Source organism: Microcaecilia unicolor, chromosome 1 (genome assembly GCF_901765095.1).
Source record: "Microcaecilia unicolor chromosome 1, aMicUni1.1, whole genome shotgun sequence".
NCBI lineage: Eukaryota > Metazoa > Chordata > Amphibia > Gymnophiona > Siphonopidae > Microcaecilia > Microcaecilia unicolor.
In genome coordinates, this window is record NC_044031.1 from 305,245,591 (window position 1) to 305,266,735 (window position 21,145).

At 47.7% G+C, this 21,145-nt stretch overlaps 1 protein-coding gene across 1 annotated transcript in view; it reads right to left on the reverse strand.

The window, feature by feature from the left end:
• DESI1 (desumoylating isopeptidase 1) overlaps positions 1–21,145 on the reverse strand; it is a 295,492-nt gene that overhangs the window by 207,425 nt on the left and 66,922 nt on the right. The window contains exons 4-5 of the mRNA XM_030213735.1: positions 11,929–12,007; positions 10,191–10,249 (exon numbers count right to left, since the gene is read on the reverse strand). Coding sequence (XP_030069595.1) covers positions 10,191–10,249; positions 11,929–12,007 — 138 coding nt within the window. The remainder of the gene's footprint in view (positions 1–10,190; positions 10,250–11,928; positions 12,008–21,145) is intronic.

Consider the following 21,145-nt stretch of genomic DNA (forward strand, 5'->3'; position numbering starts at 1 on the left):
GGGTAGTGGGTTTTAGGGGAGGTTTCGGGGGGCTCAGAAGACAAGGTAAGGGAGCTATGTTCCTGGGAGCAATTTCTGAAGTCCACTGCAGTGCCCCCTAGGGTGCCCAGTTGGTGTCCTGGCATGTCAGGGGGACCAGTGCACTAGAAATGATGGCTCCTCCCACGACCAAAGGGCTTGCATTTGGTTGTTTCTGAGATGGACGTCCTTGGTTTCCATTATAGCCAAAAATCATAAATGACCAAGTCTAGGGACAACCATCTCTAAGGACGACCAAAATTTCAAGATTTGGACGTCCACGACTGTATTATCGAAACGAAAGATGGACGTCGATCTTGTTTCGATAATGCGGGTTTCCCCTCCCCTCCTTCGGGACGTTTTGCGAGGACGTCCTCAACAAAACTTGGACGTCCCTTTCAATTTATGCCTCTCTATCCTGCTTATAATCGAAAGAGAAAAACGCCTATATTGCGACCTAAATCGGGAGATGGGCATCTTTCTTCCGTGGGCGCCCAAATCGGTATAATCGAAATCTGATTTTGGGCGTTTCCAACTGCAATCCGTCGCGGAAACGGGTAAAGTTGACTGGGGCGTGTCGGAGGCGTGGTGAAGGCGGAACTGGGGCGTGGTTATCGGCAGAGGAGAGATGGTCGTCTTTAGCTGATAATCGAAAAAAATGCATTTTTACCGCGATTTTGGGTCACTTTTTGTGGACCCTTTTTTTTCATGAACAAGTCCCAAAAAAGTGCCCCAACTGCCCAGATGACCACTGGAGGGAATCGGGGATGACCTCCCCGGACTCCCCCAGTGGTCACTAACCCCCTCCCACCAAAAAAACCCCACTTTAAAAACTTTTTTTCCAGTCTCTATGCCAGCCTCAAATGCCCTACCCACCTCCATGACAGCAGAATGTGTTCTATCCTCTGACAGCCTTTCCCTGGTTCTGATGTGGCTCTCGGGTGAGTGTGACACCTTTTCTGTTATGCGCACTGCAGAGTCACATCAGCAATGCATTGTGGTGGGTGTAGGGTATTGGGCTCCGTGATTCCACTAGCTTGTGGCAAATGCTCACGATGTTGGTAGTTGGTAGGCTCTACTCCCATGGTGCTTTTCCCCCTGCTTACTGGGTCAGAGTGTGCCCTGTTTTGTTTCCGGTAGTCCATGAGGTAGTGGCCATTTTTGTAAGCCAGCTTTAGATCCCTTTCACGTGTTAGCCACATTACAGAACTTAGTTCTTACCTTGAATGTGGCTGAAAGAGGGCATTGTACACCATTCTGCCAGCTCTGACCTACTGCTAATCTCAGTACCAGGGAGACTCGTTGCCAGTGGGGCACAACCTCTGATCTGCAGTTAACTGTGAGAAAGCGTGCTTATTCCAATAAAGGATGTTTTTGGAGAGATTAGTCTTCAGGTGTCAACTGGTGTGCCAATGTTATATAGTAGCAACAAGTACTAGAGGCCTGCGTGTATGCAGGTCCCTGGAGCACTTTTAGTGGGTACCGCAGTGCACTTCAACCAGGTGGACCCAGGCCCATCCCCCCTACCTGTAAAACTTGTGCTGGTAAATGAGAGGTCTGCAAAATCCACTGTACCCACATGTAGGTGCCCCCTTCACCCCTAAGAGCTATGGTAGTGTTGTACATTTGTGGGTAGTGGGTTTTGGGGGAGGGGAGTTGGGTGCTCAGCACCCATGGTAAGGGAGCTATGCATGTGGGAGTGTTGTCTGAAGTCCACCGCACGGACCTCTAGGGTGCCCAGTTGGTGTCCTGGCATGTCAGGGGGGCGAGTGTACTACGAATCGTGGCCCCTCCCACGACCAAATGGCTCGGATTAGGATGTTTTTGAGCTGGGCGTTTTTAGTTTCCATTATCGCTGAAAAACGTCCATTTTTTCGAAAATACGGTCTGTCCCGCCTCTTCACATATCCATTTTCGGACATAGACGCCCATGGAGATAAGCGTTCGCATTCGATTATGCCCTCTATGTGTCCCAATTCTGAGAAATACTTATGCTTTCAGAGATCTGTCTCTATATTGATTTCTGGTTTTAATGAAGCATGTTTGAATCTAGTGAAAGGTATAGATCTATTCTTTCAATATTAATTAAAAGTACACTCGGTGCTGGATAGTGGTTCTCTAGCATGCTGTTTCACTATTGGGTTAGTCATATGGTCACCTGTGTGTGCTTTTTTAAAAATTTATTAAGCTATATCTGTGATGTTCCACTATATCAGTGTGGGTTCTATGTTTGCATACAATTTAGTGAACAGTATTGATCTGTCTTTCAAACAATTAAATAACACTCTGTGCTGGAAAGTGGCTTTTACGTTTGCAGTTTCACTTTTGGGTTGTAGTTATATGGATTACTTGTGATGCATGAGTACATTGAACTATAACTGTGCTACTTCTCTATATTATTTTATGATTTATGTCTGCATACATTTATTCCACATTCTTTAAGATATATTTTATGCATAGCAATTTTTTTTTTGTAATTTTAGAGCCCCTGATGCAGCCCTGATTTGGGCAAAACATGGCCTGTGTCAAGCAGTGTGAATCTATGTGGTTTTAATAAACTTTGGTTTGACCTTTCTGTTTTAGTCTGCTTACTTTTTACCATCATTATGCGCTATTCTATGACACTGTGTGCCCAAAGTGTCTCGGCTGTAACCCAAAAGGGAGTGTGGCCATGGTAGGGGCAAGGGCGGGTCAGGGGCATTCCAAAGGTTTAGGCGCAGTGTTCTAGAATTCTGAGGTTGCGTGCCCAATTTATGCACCAGTGTTTATACCAGGTTTCAGCAGGTCTAAGTCCTTGTGCTCAAAGCTGGGCACCAGAATCAGCACTAAGAGCTGTTCTGTAAAGGGCGCTTGGTACGGAATGCACTTTATAGAATACTAGTTTTGCATGGATCTTTCCAGTGCTTACATTTGGGCACCATTTACTGAATCCAGCCCATACTGTAGGTTTAAATAAGGTGTTGATTTCAGCAAGGGCTTTACACCACGGATTTCAGGAATCATTCTCCTTAAGCCCATGTAGTTCATTTCCACCTCCAAACTGAAACCAAATTAAAATTGTGACCTTACTACTTACTTGGTTGCACTTACACATGTAGGTTTGTTAAATGGGGCACCACTTTCACATATATGTGCAACAATGGCGTAGCCAGGAATTGTTAACAGGGAGTGCACCCCCATGGCGCCCCTTATACCCCCCCCCCAGTACCTTAAAATCACCTCTGCTCTGTTCCAGTCTTCGCCCAGGCAGCATCAGCAGCACTTATAGGCTGCCTGCAGCCTGCACCAGGACTTTCTCTCTGAATGGTCCTGCCCATTACAAAACAGGAAATTGTGTCAGAAGCGACGGGACCGTTCAGAGAGAAAGTCCTGGTGCAGGCTGCAGGCAGCCTATAAGTGCCGCTGCCACTGCCCGAGCATAAACTGGAGGAAGATGACTTTAAGGCACAGAGGGTTGGGGGGGTCTGACAGGGAGTACGTGTGCAACACATGCACTTGGAATAAATACATTACTGAAGTGTGACACCTCTGTGTGGAAGCTGCTGGGTTTAAGCCATTCATTTTTATCATGTGTATATTTCTAAAAAGGCTGGTTCTGCTGCATGTGCTGGCACAATGAAGATACATACCTTTAGCAGGTATTCTCTGAGGACAGCAGGCTCCACATTCTCACGTGTGGGTCATCGTCCTCGACGGCCCAGGAGACCGGAACTTTTCTTCAGAAAAAAAAACAGAAGTTTTGAGAGGCCCGAATGCACCGCGCATGCGCGAGCCACTTCCCGCCCGCAACGCGAGCGTGACTGAACTAGTTATATAGAAAGCAAACAAGATAAAAGCAGACAACTCCAACGGGGTGGAGGGAGGGTTGTAAGAATATGGAGCCTGCTGCACTCGGAGAATACCTGCTGCAGGTATGTATCTTCATTTTCTCCGAGGACAAGCAGGCTCCATATTCTTACGTGTGGGGTATCCCTAGCACCCAGGCTCACTCAAAACAATGAACATTGGTCAATTGGGCCCCGCAACAGCGAGGACATAACCGAGATTGACCTGAAAACAAAACACAACTAAGTGAGAGTGCAGCCTGGAACAGAACAGAAATGGGCCTAGGAGGGTGGAGTTGGATTCTAAACCCCAAACAGATTCTGTAACACCGACTGCCCAAACCAACTATCGTGTTGGGTATCCTGCTGCAGGCAGTAATGAGATGTGAATGTGTGGACCAATGACCATGTTGCAGCTTTGCAAATTTCTTCAATGGAGGCTGACTTTAAGTGAGCCACTGACACAGCCATGGCCCGAACATTGTGAGCCGTGACATGGCCCTCCAAAGTCAGCTCAGCTTGGGCATAAGTGAAGGAAATGCAATCTGCCAGCCAATTGGAGATGGTGCGTTTTCTGATGGCAACTCCAATCTTGTTGGGATCAAAAGAAACAAACAACTGGGCGGACTGTCGATAGGGCTTTGTCCACTCCACGTAAAAGGCCAATGCTCTCTTACAGTCCAAGGTGTGCAACTTGTCCTCACCAGGGCAGGTGTGTGGACGGGGAAAAAATGTTGGCAAGACAATTGACTGGTTCAGATGGAACTCCAACACCACCTTCGGCAAGAACTTAGGATGAGTGCGGAGGACTACTCTGTTATGATGAAATTTAATATAAGGCGCATGGACTACCAGGGCTTGGAGCTCACTGACTATACGAGCTGAAGTAACAGCCACCAAGAAAATGGCCTTCCAGGTCAAATACATCAGATGGCAGGAATTCAGTGGCTGAAAAGGAGCTTTCATCAGCTGGGTGAGAACGACGTTGAGGTCCCAGGACACTGGTGGAGGTTTGACAGGGGGCTTTGACAAAAGCAAACCTCTCATAAAGCGAACAACAAAGGCTGTCCAGAGATAGGCTGATGATGATAAGCACTGATTGCACTAAGATGGACCCTTACTGAGTTAGTCTTAAGACCAGACTCTGATAAGTGTAGAAGGTATTCAAGCAGGGTTCGTGTAGGACAAGAAAAAGGATCTAGGGCCTTACTGTCAAACCAGACGGCAAACCTCCTCCATTTAAAAGAATAACTCTTTTTCGTGGAATCTTTCCTGGAAGCAAGCAAGACTCGAGAGACACCCTCTGACAGACCTAAAGAGGCAACCTCTAAGTTCTCAACATCCAGGCCGTGAGAGCCAGAGACTGGAGGTTGGGATGTAGAAGCGACCCCTCGTTCTGAGTGATGAGGGTTGGAAAATACTCCAATCTCCACGGTTCTTCGGAGGACAAGTCCAGAAGAAGAGGGAACCATATCTGACGGGGCCAGAAAGGTGCTATCAGAATCATGGTTCCGCGGTCTTGCCTGAGTTTCAGCAAAGTCTTCCCTACTAAAGGTATGGGAGGATACACATACAGAAGGCCTGTCCCACAATGTAGGAGAAAGGCATCTGATGCTAGTCTGTCGTGGGCCTGAAGCCTGGAATAGAATTGAGGTACCTTGTGATTGGTCTGAGTGGCAAAAAGATCCACCGAGGGGGTGCCCCACGCTCGGAAGATCTTTTGGACAACGTCCATGTTCTACGACCACTTGTGAGGTTGCATTATCCTGCATTATCCTGTTGTTTACGCCAGACAGATACGTGGCTTGGAGAATCATGCCGTGCTGATGCGCCCAAAGCCACAACCGGACGGCTTCCTGACACAGAGGGCGAGATCCGGTGCCGCCCTGCTTGTTGGTGTAATACATCGCAACCTGATTGTCTGTCTGAATTAGGATAATTTGGTTGGACAGCCGGTCCCTGAAAGCCTTTAGAGCGTTCCAGATCATTCGCAATTCCAGGAGGTTGATCTGAAGACCTTTTTCCTGGAAGGACCAAGCTCTTTGAGTGTGAAGCCCATCTACATGAGCTCCCCACCCCAGGAGGGATGCATCCGTCGTCAGCACTTTTTGTGGCTGAGGAATTTGGAATGGACGTCCCAAGGTCAGATTGGAGCGAATGGTCCACCACTGTAGGGAATTGCAAAAATCGGTGGAAAGATGGATGACATCCTCTAGATCCCCTGTAGCCTGACACCACTGGGAAGCTAGGGTCCATTGAGCTGATCTCATATGTAGACATGCCATGGGAGTCACATGAACTGTGGAGGCCATGTGGCCGAGAAACCTCAACATTTGCCGAACTGTGATCTGTTGAGATGTTCAAGCCGAGGACACTAAGGCTAGAAGATTGTCCGCCCTTGCCTGGGGGAGATAAGCTCGAGACGTCCTTGTGTTCAATAGAGCTCCTATGAATTCCAATTTCTGAACTGGAACTAGGTGGGACTTGGGATAATTTATTACAAACCCCAGCAGTTCGAGCAGTTGAATAGTAATCTGCATGGATCGTAGAACTCCTGCCTCCGTGATGTTCTTTACCAGCCAATTGTTGAGATAAGGGAATACATGCACTCCCAGTCTGTGTAGCGATGCTGCGACAACTGCCAAGCCCTTTGTAAAGACCCTGGGCGCAGATGCTAGACCAAAGGGCAGCGCGCAGTACTGAAAGTGCTGAGTTCCCAGACAAAATCGAAGGTACTTCCTGTGAGCTGGAAGATCTGAGGTGTGAGTATAGGCGTCCTTTAAGTCCAGAGAGCATAGCCAATCGTTTTCCTGAATCATGGGAAGAAGGGTGCCCAGGGAAAGCATCCTGAATTTTTCTTGGACTAGATATTTGTTCAGGGCCCTTAGGTATAGGATGGGAAGCATCCCCCTGGTTTTCTTTTGCACAAGGAAGTACCTGGAATAGAATCCCAGCCCTTCTTCCCCTGGTGGAATGGGTTTGACCGCATTGGCCTTTAGAAGGGCGGACAGTTCCTCTGCAAATACCTGCTTGTGCTGGGAGCTGAAGGATTGAGCTCCCGGTGGGCAATTTGGAGGTTTTGATTCCAGATTGAGAGCGTATCCTAAACGGACTATTTGAAGAACCCACCTGTCGGAGGTTAGAAGAGGCCACCTTTGGTGAAAAAATATCAACCTCCCCCCAACAGGCAGACCGTCCGGCACGGATACTCTTACCTCAGCTATGGTGCTCCGGAGCCAGTCAAAAACCCGTTCCTTGTTTTTGCTGGGGAACTGGAGGGGCCTTCGGCGCACGCCGCTGACGAGAGCGAGCCTGCTGGGAGCAAGCCTGAACAGGCTGTCGAGAGGCAGGAGTGTACCTACACCTATTATAGGAATAGGGAGCACTCCTCCTCCCTCCAAAAAACCTCCTAGAGGAGGAGGTAGTAGCAGAAGGCGTCCGGCGGGAGAGAGAATCCATAGCATCATATGCTTCTTGAGGGTATCGACCATATCCTCAACCTTCTCTCCAAAAAGGTTATCCCCCCAGCAAGGAACATCTGCCATTCGCTGCTGGGTCTTCTGATCCAGGTCCGAGACACGCAGCCATGAGAGTCTGCACATCATGATACCCTGAGCAGCTACTCGGGATGCGGTATCAAAAATGTTGTAAGCCCCCCTGGCCAGGAATTTGCGACACGCCTTCTGCTGTCTGGCCACCTAGTGAAAAGGTTCAGCAAGCTCTGGAGGAAGAGCTTCAACTAAACTGGACAGTTGCTTAACCGAGTTCCGTAAGTGAATGCTGGTGTACAGTTGGTATGTTTGGATCTTGGCGGCGAGCATTCCAGTCTGATACATACGCCTCCCAAAAGAATCCAAGGTCCTAGACTCTCTGCCCGGGGGGCACAGAGGCATAGTCTCTAGTACTCTTGGCTCTCCTGAGAGCAGAGTCCACCACCATAGAATCGTGAGGCAGTTGGGCCTTCACCATCACAGGCTCACCATGGACTCTGTACTGGGATTCGGACTTCTTGTTGACAACTGAATTAGAGAGAGGGCAAGACCAATTCTGCAACATCACTTCCCTGAGTGTATTGTGCAGGGGGGCCGTTGCAACCTCTGCAGGCGAAGGATAATCCAGGACCTCGAACATCTCAGCCCTGGGCTCATCCACAGTCTCCATGGGAAATGGAATGTCCTTAGACATTTCCCACACAGAAGATGAAAAAGAAAGGCTCTCAGGTGGAGACTGTCTAACTTCAATAGGCGGAGTAGGATCAGAAGGAAGCCCCTGGGAGTCTTCTTCCGAAAAATACTTCAGGTCTTCCTCCTCTCCCCATGAATGCTCCTCTTCGATGTCGGACAAAAGCTCTCGAAGAGCAGCCCGAACCCGAGTCTGTCTTGACTTCAAGGACCGATGTCCTCACGGGGGATGTCAAGAAGTCGACTCCTGCCTGGACTCCGGCGAAGCTTCCTCCACCGAAGTCGAGGGAGAGTCAACCCGGGTGGTAACCGGCTCCGGTACCGCAAGCGGTACCAAAGGTGGGGACCTCCTCACAGGAGATGGGCCAGATCCCGTCTCAGCAGTAGGTACGGGAGGCGCAAGCACCTCCGGTACCGAAGCAGACTGACGGAGCAGTCCTTCCAGAAGCTCTGGAAGAATGGCCCGGAGACGCTCATTGAGAGCTGCCATCGGAAAAGGCTGCAGGGCCGGTGCAGGAGTCGGTGCCAGAATCTGAAGGGGCTCGAGAGCTGGTACCAGGCTGCCGGACGACCGACGCATAGGCACCTCCTGAATGGAGGGTTAGCGGTCCTTCCGGCACCGACACTTCTCGGGTGCCGACTCCCTCGGCTCCCCGAAGCTCGGTACCGTAAGGAGGAGATCAATGACGGTGCTTCTTCGCCTTAGCTCGACGCCCGTCATTGACATTCCTCGGTACCAATGAGGAGGACGTGGAATCCTCACGCCTCCTCGGGGCCGGGTCCGACGAAGGTCGGTCCCGGGGGGCCTGCATAGCAGTAGGCCTTGAGACAGGTGGAGACCCGCTCGATGCCTCGCTGCTCCCAGCTCGAAGTAGTCTTTCAGCAGCCATTACCTGGACTCTCGGTGCTGCTTCCCTCGACGTCGACGCTGCCAACCTTGGTATCGATGTCGATGCCGATGTCGAAGGACCGGCCCAATCTGGGAAAAGCCGCTCACGCTGAGTCTCTTGAGCTATCTGGGTCCGCTTTTTCATCAACTTGCACAGCTTACAAGCAGCCGGAAGATGATCGGGCCCAAGACAGTGAAGGCACCATGCGTGGGTGTTGGTACTCGAGATGGTCCGGTTGCAGCGAATACAGCGCTTGAAGCCGCTGGGAGTCCTCGATGTCATGGACGGAAAAATAGCGTCCGCGAAATTAAACGGCTCGATTGTGCCAAAGGAAAAGGCACAGGAAAAAAAGGGAAAAACACGACCGAGCGGCCTGAGGGCGGCCGCAAACGGAAAAAGAAAGGAAACTTCCAACCGGGCAGAAAACTGAAAAATAAAGGAACAACTTTTTTTTTTAGTTTTTATTTTGAAGGAGAAAAAAGAAAGAAGAAGAAAAGGGCGCGTAAAACGCAAAAAAATCACGGTCTCCTGAGCGAAAAACGAAGGAGAGCAGTCCGAAAACAACTCTCCTCAATCGCGGAAAAAAAGAAACTAGTTCAGTCACGCTCACATCGCGGGCGGGAAGCGGCTCGCGCATGCACGGTGCGTTTGGGCCCGTGCTGGCGAGCCTCTCAAAACTTCTGTTTTTTTCTGAAGAAAAGTTCCGGTCTCCTGGGCCATCGCGGATGACGACCCACACGTAAAAATATGGAGCCTTCTTGTCCTCGGAGAAATACAAGTACACTCCTGCAGGCATTTTAGAAAGGGCTCTGTGTCGGAAGAGCCTTTTCTAAAATACCATCAGAACTGAGCACATCCTGAGCACATCCCGACATGGGCATTTCAGTTCTAATCTCTACATTCTATGTAAAATGAGGCTGTAAACCTGACTAGCAGACGTTTGCTATTGTAGGATGGGTTAGATATTATAATCTCTAAGGAGCTGTAGAATAGACTACTATTATTATACAAGAAAACTGCTTTAAACTGCCCCCTGAACTCATGGTCTTCTCAGTGCCTCAAAAAACGGGAAAAAGTAGGGTTGGAGGATGGATCTTTCATCGTAGGACACTGGATGCCGATACACTGTTTAGTTCTCACAAACAGTGTTTATTGGCCAAATAGCTGGGATCTTCTCAGTGCCTGCCAGCTTATTTAGCTATGTCGCAACCTCCATGTGTGACCCTTGTATCCTGCTACTGGCCAAGGGACAACATTTTATAATGAAATAGACCTACCAAAAAGGACTGAGGTTGTCAGGAGAATCAAAATCAGCCTCTTGTGTTGATACATTTTCCTGTAAATAAGTAAAAAGAAAAAGTTTGAGAAAAGAAAGCATCCTAACTGACCCTTTCAGGTTGAGGGAAGGGACTGAAACAAGTATTTGGCGTAAAAGTTACTGTCACGTTTACACTTTTTAAACAAGTCATAAAGGCAGTCCAGCCCAGTGAAGGTCAATGAGGACATGAAACATGGCCAATAATATATATATTTAAATAACCTTTATCAGAGTTTTCAGGAGCTATTTCCAACACCGGTGACATCTGTCTACAGACGGCAGCTTTGTCAATGCATGAATAAGCAGTACAATCTTTTTTCTAAGAGGCAAACAGATGTTGTTGCCACTAATATACAGAGTGCAGTATATATCCAGGCCTATCACAAGGGGGGGGGGGGGGGGGGCTCAAGCAGGGCAATCATCATGGGCACCCTCTGCTCTTTTAAGTCAGTTTTGAGTCTGCACACACACCAGCCCTGAAGGTAAAAGGGCACCAAATGCAATCCAGACCCAGGGCGCCATTTTGCTCAACGAGTAAGTGCCAGCCATGGGACATTTTGACAGGGCATCGTGATTTGCAAAGTTCTCAGAGTCTTCACCATTATAAATTATTTATGCTTTCACCCTTTGCAGAAAAGCATGTGCCACACAAGCCCATAAAGGACAGGTACTGTTTTGTCCAGTGACTGCCCTGAACATGTGCCTTCATTTTTCATACTACAACTTTGGCCCTGAATACACTCTCATAGGCTCTTTTCAATGCAAATGGCCTTTTCCTGCTCTTAGCTCCAGAAAGCATTCAGGCTTAAGCAAATCAGGTCATGCTCCATCTACAAATCACTGACTCTGTCATATTGTAAGTCATAACTAGGCAGATGTACAATTTAAGTAGTGAAGGGAGTTGGTTTTTTTCTTACATTTGTACCCCGCGCTTTCCCACTCAAAGCAGGTTCAATGCGGCTTACATATTATATACAGGTACTTATTTGTACCTGGGGCAATGGAGGGTTAAGTGACTTGCCCAGAGTCACAAGGAGCTGCCTGTGCCTGCAGTGGGAATCGAACCCAGTTCCCCAGGACCAAAGTTCACCACTCTAACCACTAGGCCACTCCTCCACAATCAAATCATTCTCACTATACTCAACTTTTTTTTGTTGTTGTTACATTTGTACCCCGCGCTTTTCCACTCATGCAGGCTCAATGCGGCTTACATGGGGCAACTTCAGAAAAAGCACATCCTTGTTATATCACGGTGGTCTAAATGATCAAAGTGCTTTAATAGGATCCTCAGATCAGCGTACCTGCCTCTATAATGGCTAATGGTTTTTATGAGCCAAGCATATTTCAAGAGGCAGTGCCACAATCCTCATCAATCCAAATTTTCGATTACTTATTTCTACATTATAATATGCTTGGCTCATAAAAACCATTAGCCATTATAGAGGCAGGTACGCTGATCTGAGGATCCTATTAAAATGCTTTGATCATTTAGACCGCCGTGACATAACAAGGATGTGCTTTTTGTGAAGTTGAGTATAGTGAGAATGATGTTGTAAGTCACAGCAGCCTTGCACTACACAGAGATCCCTAAATGTTTAAGTAAATGGGTATAAAATGCAGTGGGAACTATTTTGCTTTGTATAAGTGAATAATCATTCTAGGTCCTTTCAATGAGTAGTGAGTGGTTCCTCCAGTACCTCTTTAACAGTAGTGCTGTAACAACCAGTAGAGTGAGGGACAGGCTTGGCATTCCAGATCCAGAGACGTACATCAGGCCTGTAGAGGACATGCATGATGCCAAGAATTAGTGTAACTTCCAACCAGACCAGCAGACCACCCCACAAGCTCACTCCCATGGGTTCTACTACACACAGACAGTGCCTTGTACATTTTTCACATTCTACTGTCTAAAAAATACAATTCAAAATGCATTGAAGTTGGAGTTTCCCTGATCTACAAATCTTAGTCTACACTTTCAATGTGAAAGAAGAATCAAACCGACTCACCTGCAAATGCGCAGTACAGACTTCCCTCTCTGTCCCGCCCTCGCGTCAAGACGTGATGACGTCAGAGGGCGGAAGAGAGAGGGAAACAGAGTCAAACTGTCGGATGCTGCCGCTGGAGCCTGGAAATGAACATCGCGCGCACCAACCTCCACCCTCCCCCCCATCCCCGCCGCCGCTCCTGCCCCCCTCCGTATCGGGCCCCCTGCACTGACCTGACAGCGCCTCTCACCTCCGTCTGGAAGCGCTGCAGGCAGCAGCAGAGCGATCTGCTGCTGCCTGTAGCATTTTCACATGGAGGTGAGAGGCGCTGTCAGGTCAGTGCCAGGGGCCCGGCACAGAAGGGGGAGGGAGCGGCGGCGAGTAGGGTAGCTGGACATGGGGGGAGGACAGGGGGAGAGGGCATGGTTGCTGGACATGGGGTGAGAGCAGGGCAGAGAGGAGGGTTGCTGGACATGGGGGGAGGGCAGGGTTGGTGGACGGGGGAGGGGAGGAGGCCAAGGGAAACAGGAGGATTGCTGGATATGGGGGGAGGATCGGTGGACGGAGTGAGGCCAGGGGACAGAGGAGGGCTGCTGGACATGGGGGGAGGGCAGGGGAGAGAGGATGGTTGCTGGAAGGGGGGGAGGCCAGGGATACAGGATGGCTGCTGGACATGGGGGGAGGGCGGGGAGAGAGCAGGGTTGCTGGACATGGATCGGGGGAGGGGAGGGCAGGGGAGAGAGGAGGTTTGCTGCACATGGATGGATGGAGGTGAGAATTATTACATTTTGCAAAACACAAATCTCGCCCGTTTTAACGGGCTTAACGGCTAGTTATACGTATATTTAAAGAGATCGCGTGATGAGCTGAGTGGAGCAGACACATAGTAGCTCCTCTCTTGAGCCCTGCCTTTCCCCCGGCACAAAAACATAGTTTTGCAGGTGGGTGAGAACCAAGAAAATAGCGAAAAGGGACTGTGCGCTTATATGGGTCTCTCTATAGTCGATGACCTAATGTATGTTACAATCCAACTTGTTACTCAGGAACCTTCATGCAATACCATAATTTATTCTTCTTTGTCATGTATGTATACACATGGTGTATATATATACCATGATCTGTTCCATTTATGTTATGTTCCATGTTTGTTACCATGTATGTATGCACCTTAACGCATTACCATTTGTAATTCTGTTATCCAGAAATGGCAACCACCATTACGGCAAATGTAAGCCACATTGAGTCTGCAAATTGGTGGGAAAATGTGGGATACAAATGCTACAAATAAATAAATACGGACCCTTTTGTTGTGAAATTAGAAGCGGTGATGCCGGCGAAAAGCGCAAAGAAAGAAGCGGACAAACCGCGGGGGATGGATCCCAAAATGGCGCAGAGTCCCGCGCCAAACCCAACACCCACAACATTTACTGCGCAGCAGCTACTCCAGCTAACAGAAGCAGTGAAATCGGCACTAGACCCCCCAGCTACAACATTTGTCTACTCAGCTCAATACTTTAGAAACACTTTTGGAAGATACAACAAGGCGCACGGGTGAGCTGGAACTCATAGTGTCGGTAATGGAAGAGGGGGAGGTCGGAAAAAACAAGCAGCTGGAAGAACTACAAAAATTAGTGCAATCACAACAAATCGATGAACTGGAGAACCGTTCGAGGCGGGATAACCTGTGGATCGTAGGTATCCCAGAAACAGTTCCAGAACATATGCTGCAAACGGTGCTAGAAAAATGGCTGATGAAGGAAATGGCGCTTTCCGACAGCACAGAATCCTTATGCTTGGAATGGGCCCACAGATTAGGGCGCAAGCCGGATCAAAATCCGAGGCCCAGTGATCATAACAAAAGTGCATAATTTTGTGCATAAGGTGGAAATCTTGAGAGGGGCCCGGATGAAGCGTGATAAGCTGTTTTACAATGGGAACCCCAATAAAATATTCCAAGACTTTTCTTTGAGCTTACAAGAGAAGAGACGGGCATTCCAACCTATTTGCAAAACCCTGGCAGACGCCCAAAAGAAATTTGCACTGATCTACCCGGCGACACTAAAAATCCATCATCAAGAAAAATGGCATTTATTTAAAACGCCACAAGAAGCCAAAAACTTCCTTACGGGGTTAAACCCGGCATGAGCAACTGGAACAGTTTGTGTGGCTTCCAAAGAAGCGGAAGGTGACCAAAAAGACTTTAGATCCAAAAGGAAAGAGTGAGTGAGTGCTTGGGGGGAGGGGAGGTTCGGTGTCGCATGATCTCTATTAGCTTGTTAGTAGGATGAGGTTTAGGTTTAAGGGACTAAAAAGGCGGGGGAAGGGGGGTAAAGAGGAAGGGGGAAAGGGATGGGAGTTAGCGACATCATGAGATAGATGGGGGGAACTCGAAAGACATCTGTGTAAGCATCAGTGTAAATGTGGCAAGGGCAGAAGAAGTGCTGGAGGTGATCAGAACAATGATAATAAATGCTTTGCAAGGACAAATGAGATCTTGTGGGACCCTCGGGTGAGGCTGGGCACCCGAGGTGTTATTAGACGTGGATAAATATTAGAATTGCCATAATAAGTAGAGGATTAGAACTTTAAGGTTTGCTACGTGGAATGTGGGTGGGATAGTAACCCCGGTGAAATGAGCAAAAATCTTGACAGCCCTGAAGAGACATAAGGTAGACATTGGATGCCTTCAAGAAACTAGATTATCCCCAGAAGAACATTTAAAACTAAAAATTAGATGGGTGGGAGAAATCCATTTTGCCTCTGCCGGAGGTCGGAAAAGTGGGGTTGCTATACTAATACGTAAGGAGCTGGTGGCTAAATCTGAATTGGTGCAGGCTGATCCTAAGGGCAATTATGTAGTGGTTCGGCTGTGGATACAAAACACAGAATTTCTGGTGTTGGGATTATACGGACCTAATACATATGATGAAAAATTTTACTCCGAACTAATTAATATATGTATGCCCTATAAAACTTCCCAGCTCATGGTGATGGGGGACTTTAATCTGGTCTCGGACCTTCAGTTAGACTGTTCAGAACCTAATGTGGCACATCGCGGAGGGCCTAAAGCGCAGGCAATGAGATTTTTCATGCGTTCGCTAGGCCTTGTGGACACATGGAGGGCACTGCACTCGGGGGAGCGAGATTTCACTCACGTCTCTCGTGCGCACGGCACACTCTCTAGACTGGACTATATATTGATTAGTCAAACAGCATTCTCCTGGGTAGTCAAAGTGGATGTAGGCCCAGGGGAGATATCTGACCACTCCATGGTGTGGATGGATGTGGAGACTACAAAATTTTATCAGACATCGGTGGGTTGGAGGTTCCTGACCTATCTTTATCAAAATAAGGATTTTCAGTCCTTCATTCATCAGAAATGGGAAGATTACGTGCAGTATAACAAAGGTCATATGGCACAGCCAACACTATTCTGGTCAGCAGCGAAAGCTGTATTAAGAGGAGATGTGATAGCATATGTCCATGCTAGAAACAAAAAACATTCAATAGCAATCTTGAGGTTAGAAGCCAGCCTTAAGAAGGCGAAAGCACGTTATATACGAAGCCCAAGTGCCACAACAAAAGAGCAACTGCAGGCAATGCAAGTGGCACTTAATTCTTTGTTGCATGTGCAGAGCATTAGCTTATCAAAAATTTAAAGTACAAAGATTTGGAAACAGGTCGGGATCGATGTTAATGAGACTGATTAGGGCCTGGGGACCTCGAAAACCAATAATGACCCTTAGAGATGAGAAAGTAACATTGTGTAATAAAAGTGAGGAAATAGCTCAAATTTTTACAAGATATTTTAAAGCTATGTATACTGCTTCCCAAAAGCCAGATCTCAGAGAAATAAAAAAATTCTTGACACAAGTGGGACTTCCCCAGTTAACAGAAACCGAAATCAAAGAGCTTGAAAGTCCGTTACAGGGGAAAGAGATCCAAGAAGTGATTAAGTCCCTGCCGTTGGGATCGGCGCCAGGCCCCGACGGGTACACAGGAGAATTTTATAAATTATTACCAGGCTCCTTTATAGGACCTATTCACGATTATTATACTCAGGTCATAAAAGAAGGTAAATTCCCGCAGCATTCTAATATAGCGCTGATTTCCTTACTTCCTAAACCCGGGCGGCCAGAAGATCAGGCAGCATCATATAGGCCAATATCATTTATAAATGTTGATATCAAAATTCTAGCCAAAATATTAGCCAATCGGCTGGCCAAAATATTACCTAGACTAATTGGACAGGAGCAGGTCTGTTTTGTTAGATCTAGACAAGCAGTAGGGAATGTACGTCGATTATTACTGGCAATGGCATCGAGTCAGCAGATGGAGATACCGACCTGCCTATATAGTGTAGACGCAGAAAAAGCCTTCGATAAGGTGGGATGGGATTACTTGTTCACAACACTTGAGTATTTGGGAATTCAAGGCTGGTTCTACCGGGCCATAGCAGCTCTATACAAAGACCCAGAGGCCTCTATATTGGTCAATGGAGTTAAAGCAAGCCCATTTGGGATCAAGAGAGGCACAAGACAGGGGTGTCCCCTCTCACCTTTACTTTTTGTCTTGGCTATAGAGCCATTGCTGCGGGCTTTGAAATCTGCGCAGGAGATACCGGGAGTGAAGGGAGTGACCATCATCTAATAACTACTACTACTACTTAGCATTTCTATAGCGCTGCCAGGGTTACGCAGCGCTGTACAAGTTTAACATGGGGAAGGACCGTCCCTGCTCAGAAGAGCTTACAATCTAAAGGTTACAAACTATGTAGTCAGTGTAGGTATCATGAGTGGGGAAGGTGGTTATGCGCCAAAAGCAAGGGAGAAGAGATGGGCTTTGAGTAAGGACTTGAAGATGGGCAGGGAGGGCGCATGACGTAAGGGCTCGGGAAGGCTGTTCCAGGCATATGGTGATGCGAGGCAGAAGGGGCGGAGTCTGGAGTTAGCGGTGGCGGAGAAGGGTACAGATAGGAGTGCTTTGTCCTGAGAGCGGAGGTTACGGGTGGGAACATAAGGGGAGAGGAGGGTAGAGAGGTAATGGGGGGCTGCAGATTGAGTGCATTTGAAGGTTAAAAGGAGAAGCTTGAACTGTATACGGTAGCGGATCGGGAGCCAGTGAAGCGACTTGAGGAGAGGGGTGATATGAGAGTATCGGTTCACGCGGTAGATAAGGCGTGCGGCGGAATTTTGGACAGATTGAAGGGGGGATAGGTGGCTAAGCGGGAGGCCAGCGAGGAGAAGGTTGCAATAGTCAAGACGAGAGGTAACGAGCGAGTGGACGAGGGTTCGGGTGGTCTGTTCAGAGAGGAATGGGCGAACTTTGCTAATATTATAGAGGAAGAAGCGACAGGTCTTAGCTGTCTGCTGGATATGGGCAGAGAAGGAGAGGGAGGAGTCGAAGATGACTCCGAGATTGCGGGCTGAAGTGACTGGGAGGATGAGGGCGTTGTCAACAGAGACGGAAAGTGGGGGAAGAGGAGAAGAGGGTTTGGGTGGAAAGACAAGGAGTTCAGTCTTTGCCATGTTCAGTTTCAGATGCCGGTTGGACATCCAGGCAGCGATGTCTGAAAGGCAGGCCGAAACTTTGGCCTGGGTTTCGACTGTGATGTCGGGAGTGGAGAGATAAAGCTGGGTGTCATCAGCATAGAGATGGTACTGGAAACCATGTGATGAGATCAGCGAGCCCAGGGAAGAGGTGTAGATCGAGAAAAGAAGCGGTCCAAGGACAGAACCTTGAGGAACTCCAACAGAGAGCGGGATGGGGGTGGAAGAAGAGCCATTAGAATATACTCTGAAGGTGCGATGGGAAAGATACGAAGAGAACCAGGAGAGGACGGAGCCCTGGAACTCGAATGAGGACAGTGTGTCAAGAAGTAAATTATGATTGACGGTGTCAAAGGCGGCAGATAGGTCGAGGAGGATGAGGATGGAATAGTGACCTTTGGATTTGGCAAGGAACAAGTCATTACAGACTTTAGAGAGTGCTGTTTCTGTCGAGTGGCTATATATATTCCAGACCCTGCCACTGTTTCTCAGGTTGGAAGATGAACAGAAACTGAACAAGCAGTTGCAACGCTTTTTGTGGAGAGGGCAGAAGGTCCGAATATCTCTTAAAACGCTCCAGATACCGGTGGAATACGGGGGTCTGGGACTTTTGAGCATACGGTATCTCACAGTAGCATGTGGAATGAGAAATATCACAGACTGGTTCCAAAATACATCGGAGTTCTCAGCTACTGAATTAGAGACAACATTAACAACAGATACACATTTCAGCTGCCTATTGCAAACTGGAGGGGGCCGGATTCCGCCGATACTTCGGGAATCACACATATTGCCCACGGCGAAAGCGGTGTGGAGATGGGTTTGTCGTTTGCACCAATTTTCTCCACGGACTACCCCATACTTGGCAATTTGTGATAATCCAGGGTTTCCTCCAGGAAAGATTTATAATGTATTTCGGCGATGGCAAAGTAAAGGATTAACATATATATCACAGATATTGACTGAAGAGGGACAAATCCAATCGTTTGAGCAGTTGAAGACCAGATTTTCCTGCCGACAATCAGAATACTTTCACTATATACAGCTGAAACATTACATAGCCACTCTGCCATGGCAAGAATTGACAGAAAATGTACAGGAGGAACTATCGGATGCGTTCTCTCTGCAATCACAAAATAAAGTCCCTTTAAGGATGCATCATAGGCATTAGAGGAGGATTCCAAGATGGTGCTTTGAACGCACGCACCTGAGGTAGCTCCGAGTGTTTGTTGCAGATTGCTGTTTCTTCTGGGCCCCTCGACTCCTCATTATCGATGGGGAAGCGAAGGGGGAAGGTAAAGGAGCTCCCCTCGACTCCTGGACCATCGTCGGGGTTGAAACAATCCACTCTGCAATTTCCCACGGCGCAACCGGGTCCTCTGTGCACATCGACTCCTTCTGTAAACGCCGACGCATTGACGTCAATGGGAAGCGGAGACGGGGCTTCCCTGAGCCCCGAGGAACGTAGGGCTCCACCACAGCCAGGGAGTGTGTTATTCTCAACAGCCCGAGCAGAAACAGACACGGGAGTGGTGAATCCACAACTGTCAGAGGGGAGGACTGTCGTGAATCGGAACGGGACCCAGGATCAAGCGTTTTTGGCCGATTTGGCCTTAAAGGTATTACCACAGCATATTGTGACTAAGCTATCTTGCACTGAGCTCCCGTCCCTCACCCCGGTACCAGCAGGTGGAATAGTTAAACCCTTAAATGTGACGCTTGAGTCACTGTGGGATATGGTCTATAACACTCACTCCTCTATGCAAAAAATGCTGCAAGAAAATACTAATGATATTAGAACTCTTTCGGACGCCGTGCTGATACAGGCACAAGTGACTGCACAGCAGTCCTGTAAGATTGAGTGTGGATACCAAAATTCAAGAAATGGGGACTGTGGAATCTGCTTTGGTTAAAGACAATAATTTTCTGCATAAACGTTTAGAATACCTAGAAAATCAGGCTCGTAGACTTAACCTTCGGTTCCTTAACTTCCCCAAATCTTCTTTAATTTCCCCAATGGAGATGGCGAGAAAATATATGATTGATATTCTAGGAATGGATAAAGACTCATTGTCTCCTATAACTCGGGCCTATTACATCTGGAATACTAGGGGGACAGTAGGAGAACCCCCTATACGAGGGACGGATGCAGAAATGAATCTTACTTCCTTCCTGGAAAGCACTCTGGAAGTAATTACCCACAGGACGACTATGCTGGTCACATTTGTGCTGGAACCAGACCGGAATGCAGTACTAAGGCTTTCCCTGGGTTCCAAGGTTAGGATTTTTCCTGATTTATCTAGGCCAACGCAAATGAGACGCAGGGCCTTTTTGGAACTGCGACCCAGAGTCGAGGCCATTAAAGCAAACTTTGTATTACGTTTTCCTTGTATTTGCAATGTGATGTTTGAAGGTAAACAGTATCAATTTGTGGACCCTAAACAGCTTAAAGATTTCCTAGATGCTAGAAATGAAGTAAATGTTATATGCCCTCCTACACAACAGGCTGGAGTCTGAACATAGAGGTAGCAACTGTGTATTAATTTAATATTCTTGTTAAATTTTTCCTATCTTGGAACCAATTTCTTCTTTTGTGTGGACAGAAAAAATGTTCTCATTGTTTCCTTATATGTTGAATGAAATGTTTTTCTGTTTATGGAACTAAATGTGAATTGCATGGTCACATTGTATTGTGTATCACTGAAAATATAAAAAAAAAAGGATGCATCATAGACATATTAGAGATGTGATACTGGAGACTTGGGAATTGAAATTTCAAGCCAAATAATTAAGGCGGTAGAACGAGAGGACATGAAATGAGATTGAAGAGGGGCAGACTTAAGAAAAATGTCAGGAAGTATTTTTTCATGGAGAGAGTGGTGGATACTTGGAATGCCCTCCCACGGGAGGTGGTGGAGAGGAAAACAGTAACGGAATTCAAACATGCGTGGGATAAACATAAAGGAATCCTCCTCAGAAGGAAGGGATCCCCAGAAGCTTAGCCAGCGGAGGGAGGTGGGGATAGTGCTGGGCAGACTTATACGGTGTGTGCCAGAGCCAGTGGTGGGAGGCGGGGCAGGTGGTTGGGAGGTGGGGATAGTGCTGGGCAGACTTATACAGTCTGTGCCCTGAAAAAGACAGGTACAAATCAAGGTAAGGTATACACAAAAAAATGACACGTGAGTTTATCTTGTTGGGCAGACTGTGTGGACCGTGCAGGTTTTTTTCTGCCATCATCTACTATGTTACATGTTTTGTCGCTACGGGACTCTTGCAAAACGATAGCACACTGGGAACTGCAATATAAGTTTATTATGAGGTCATATATCTCACCAAGAAGGGCCTTTCACATGGGAGCATCCTCGGACGGGGCGTGCCCA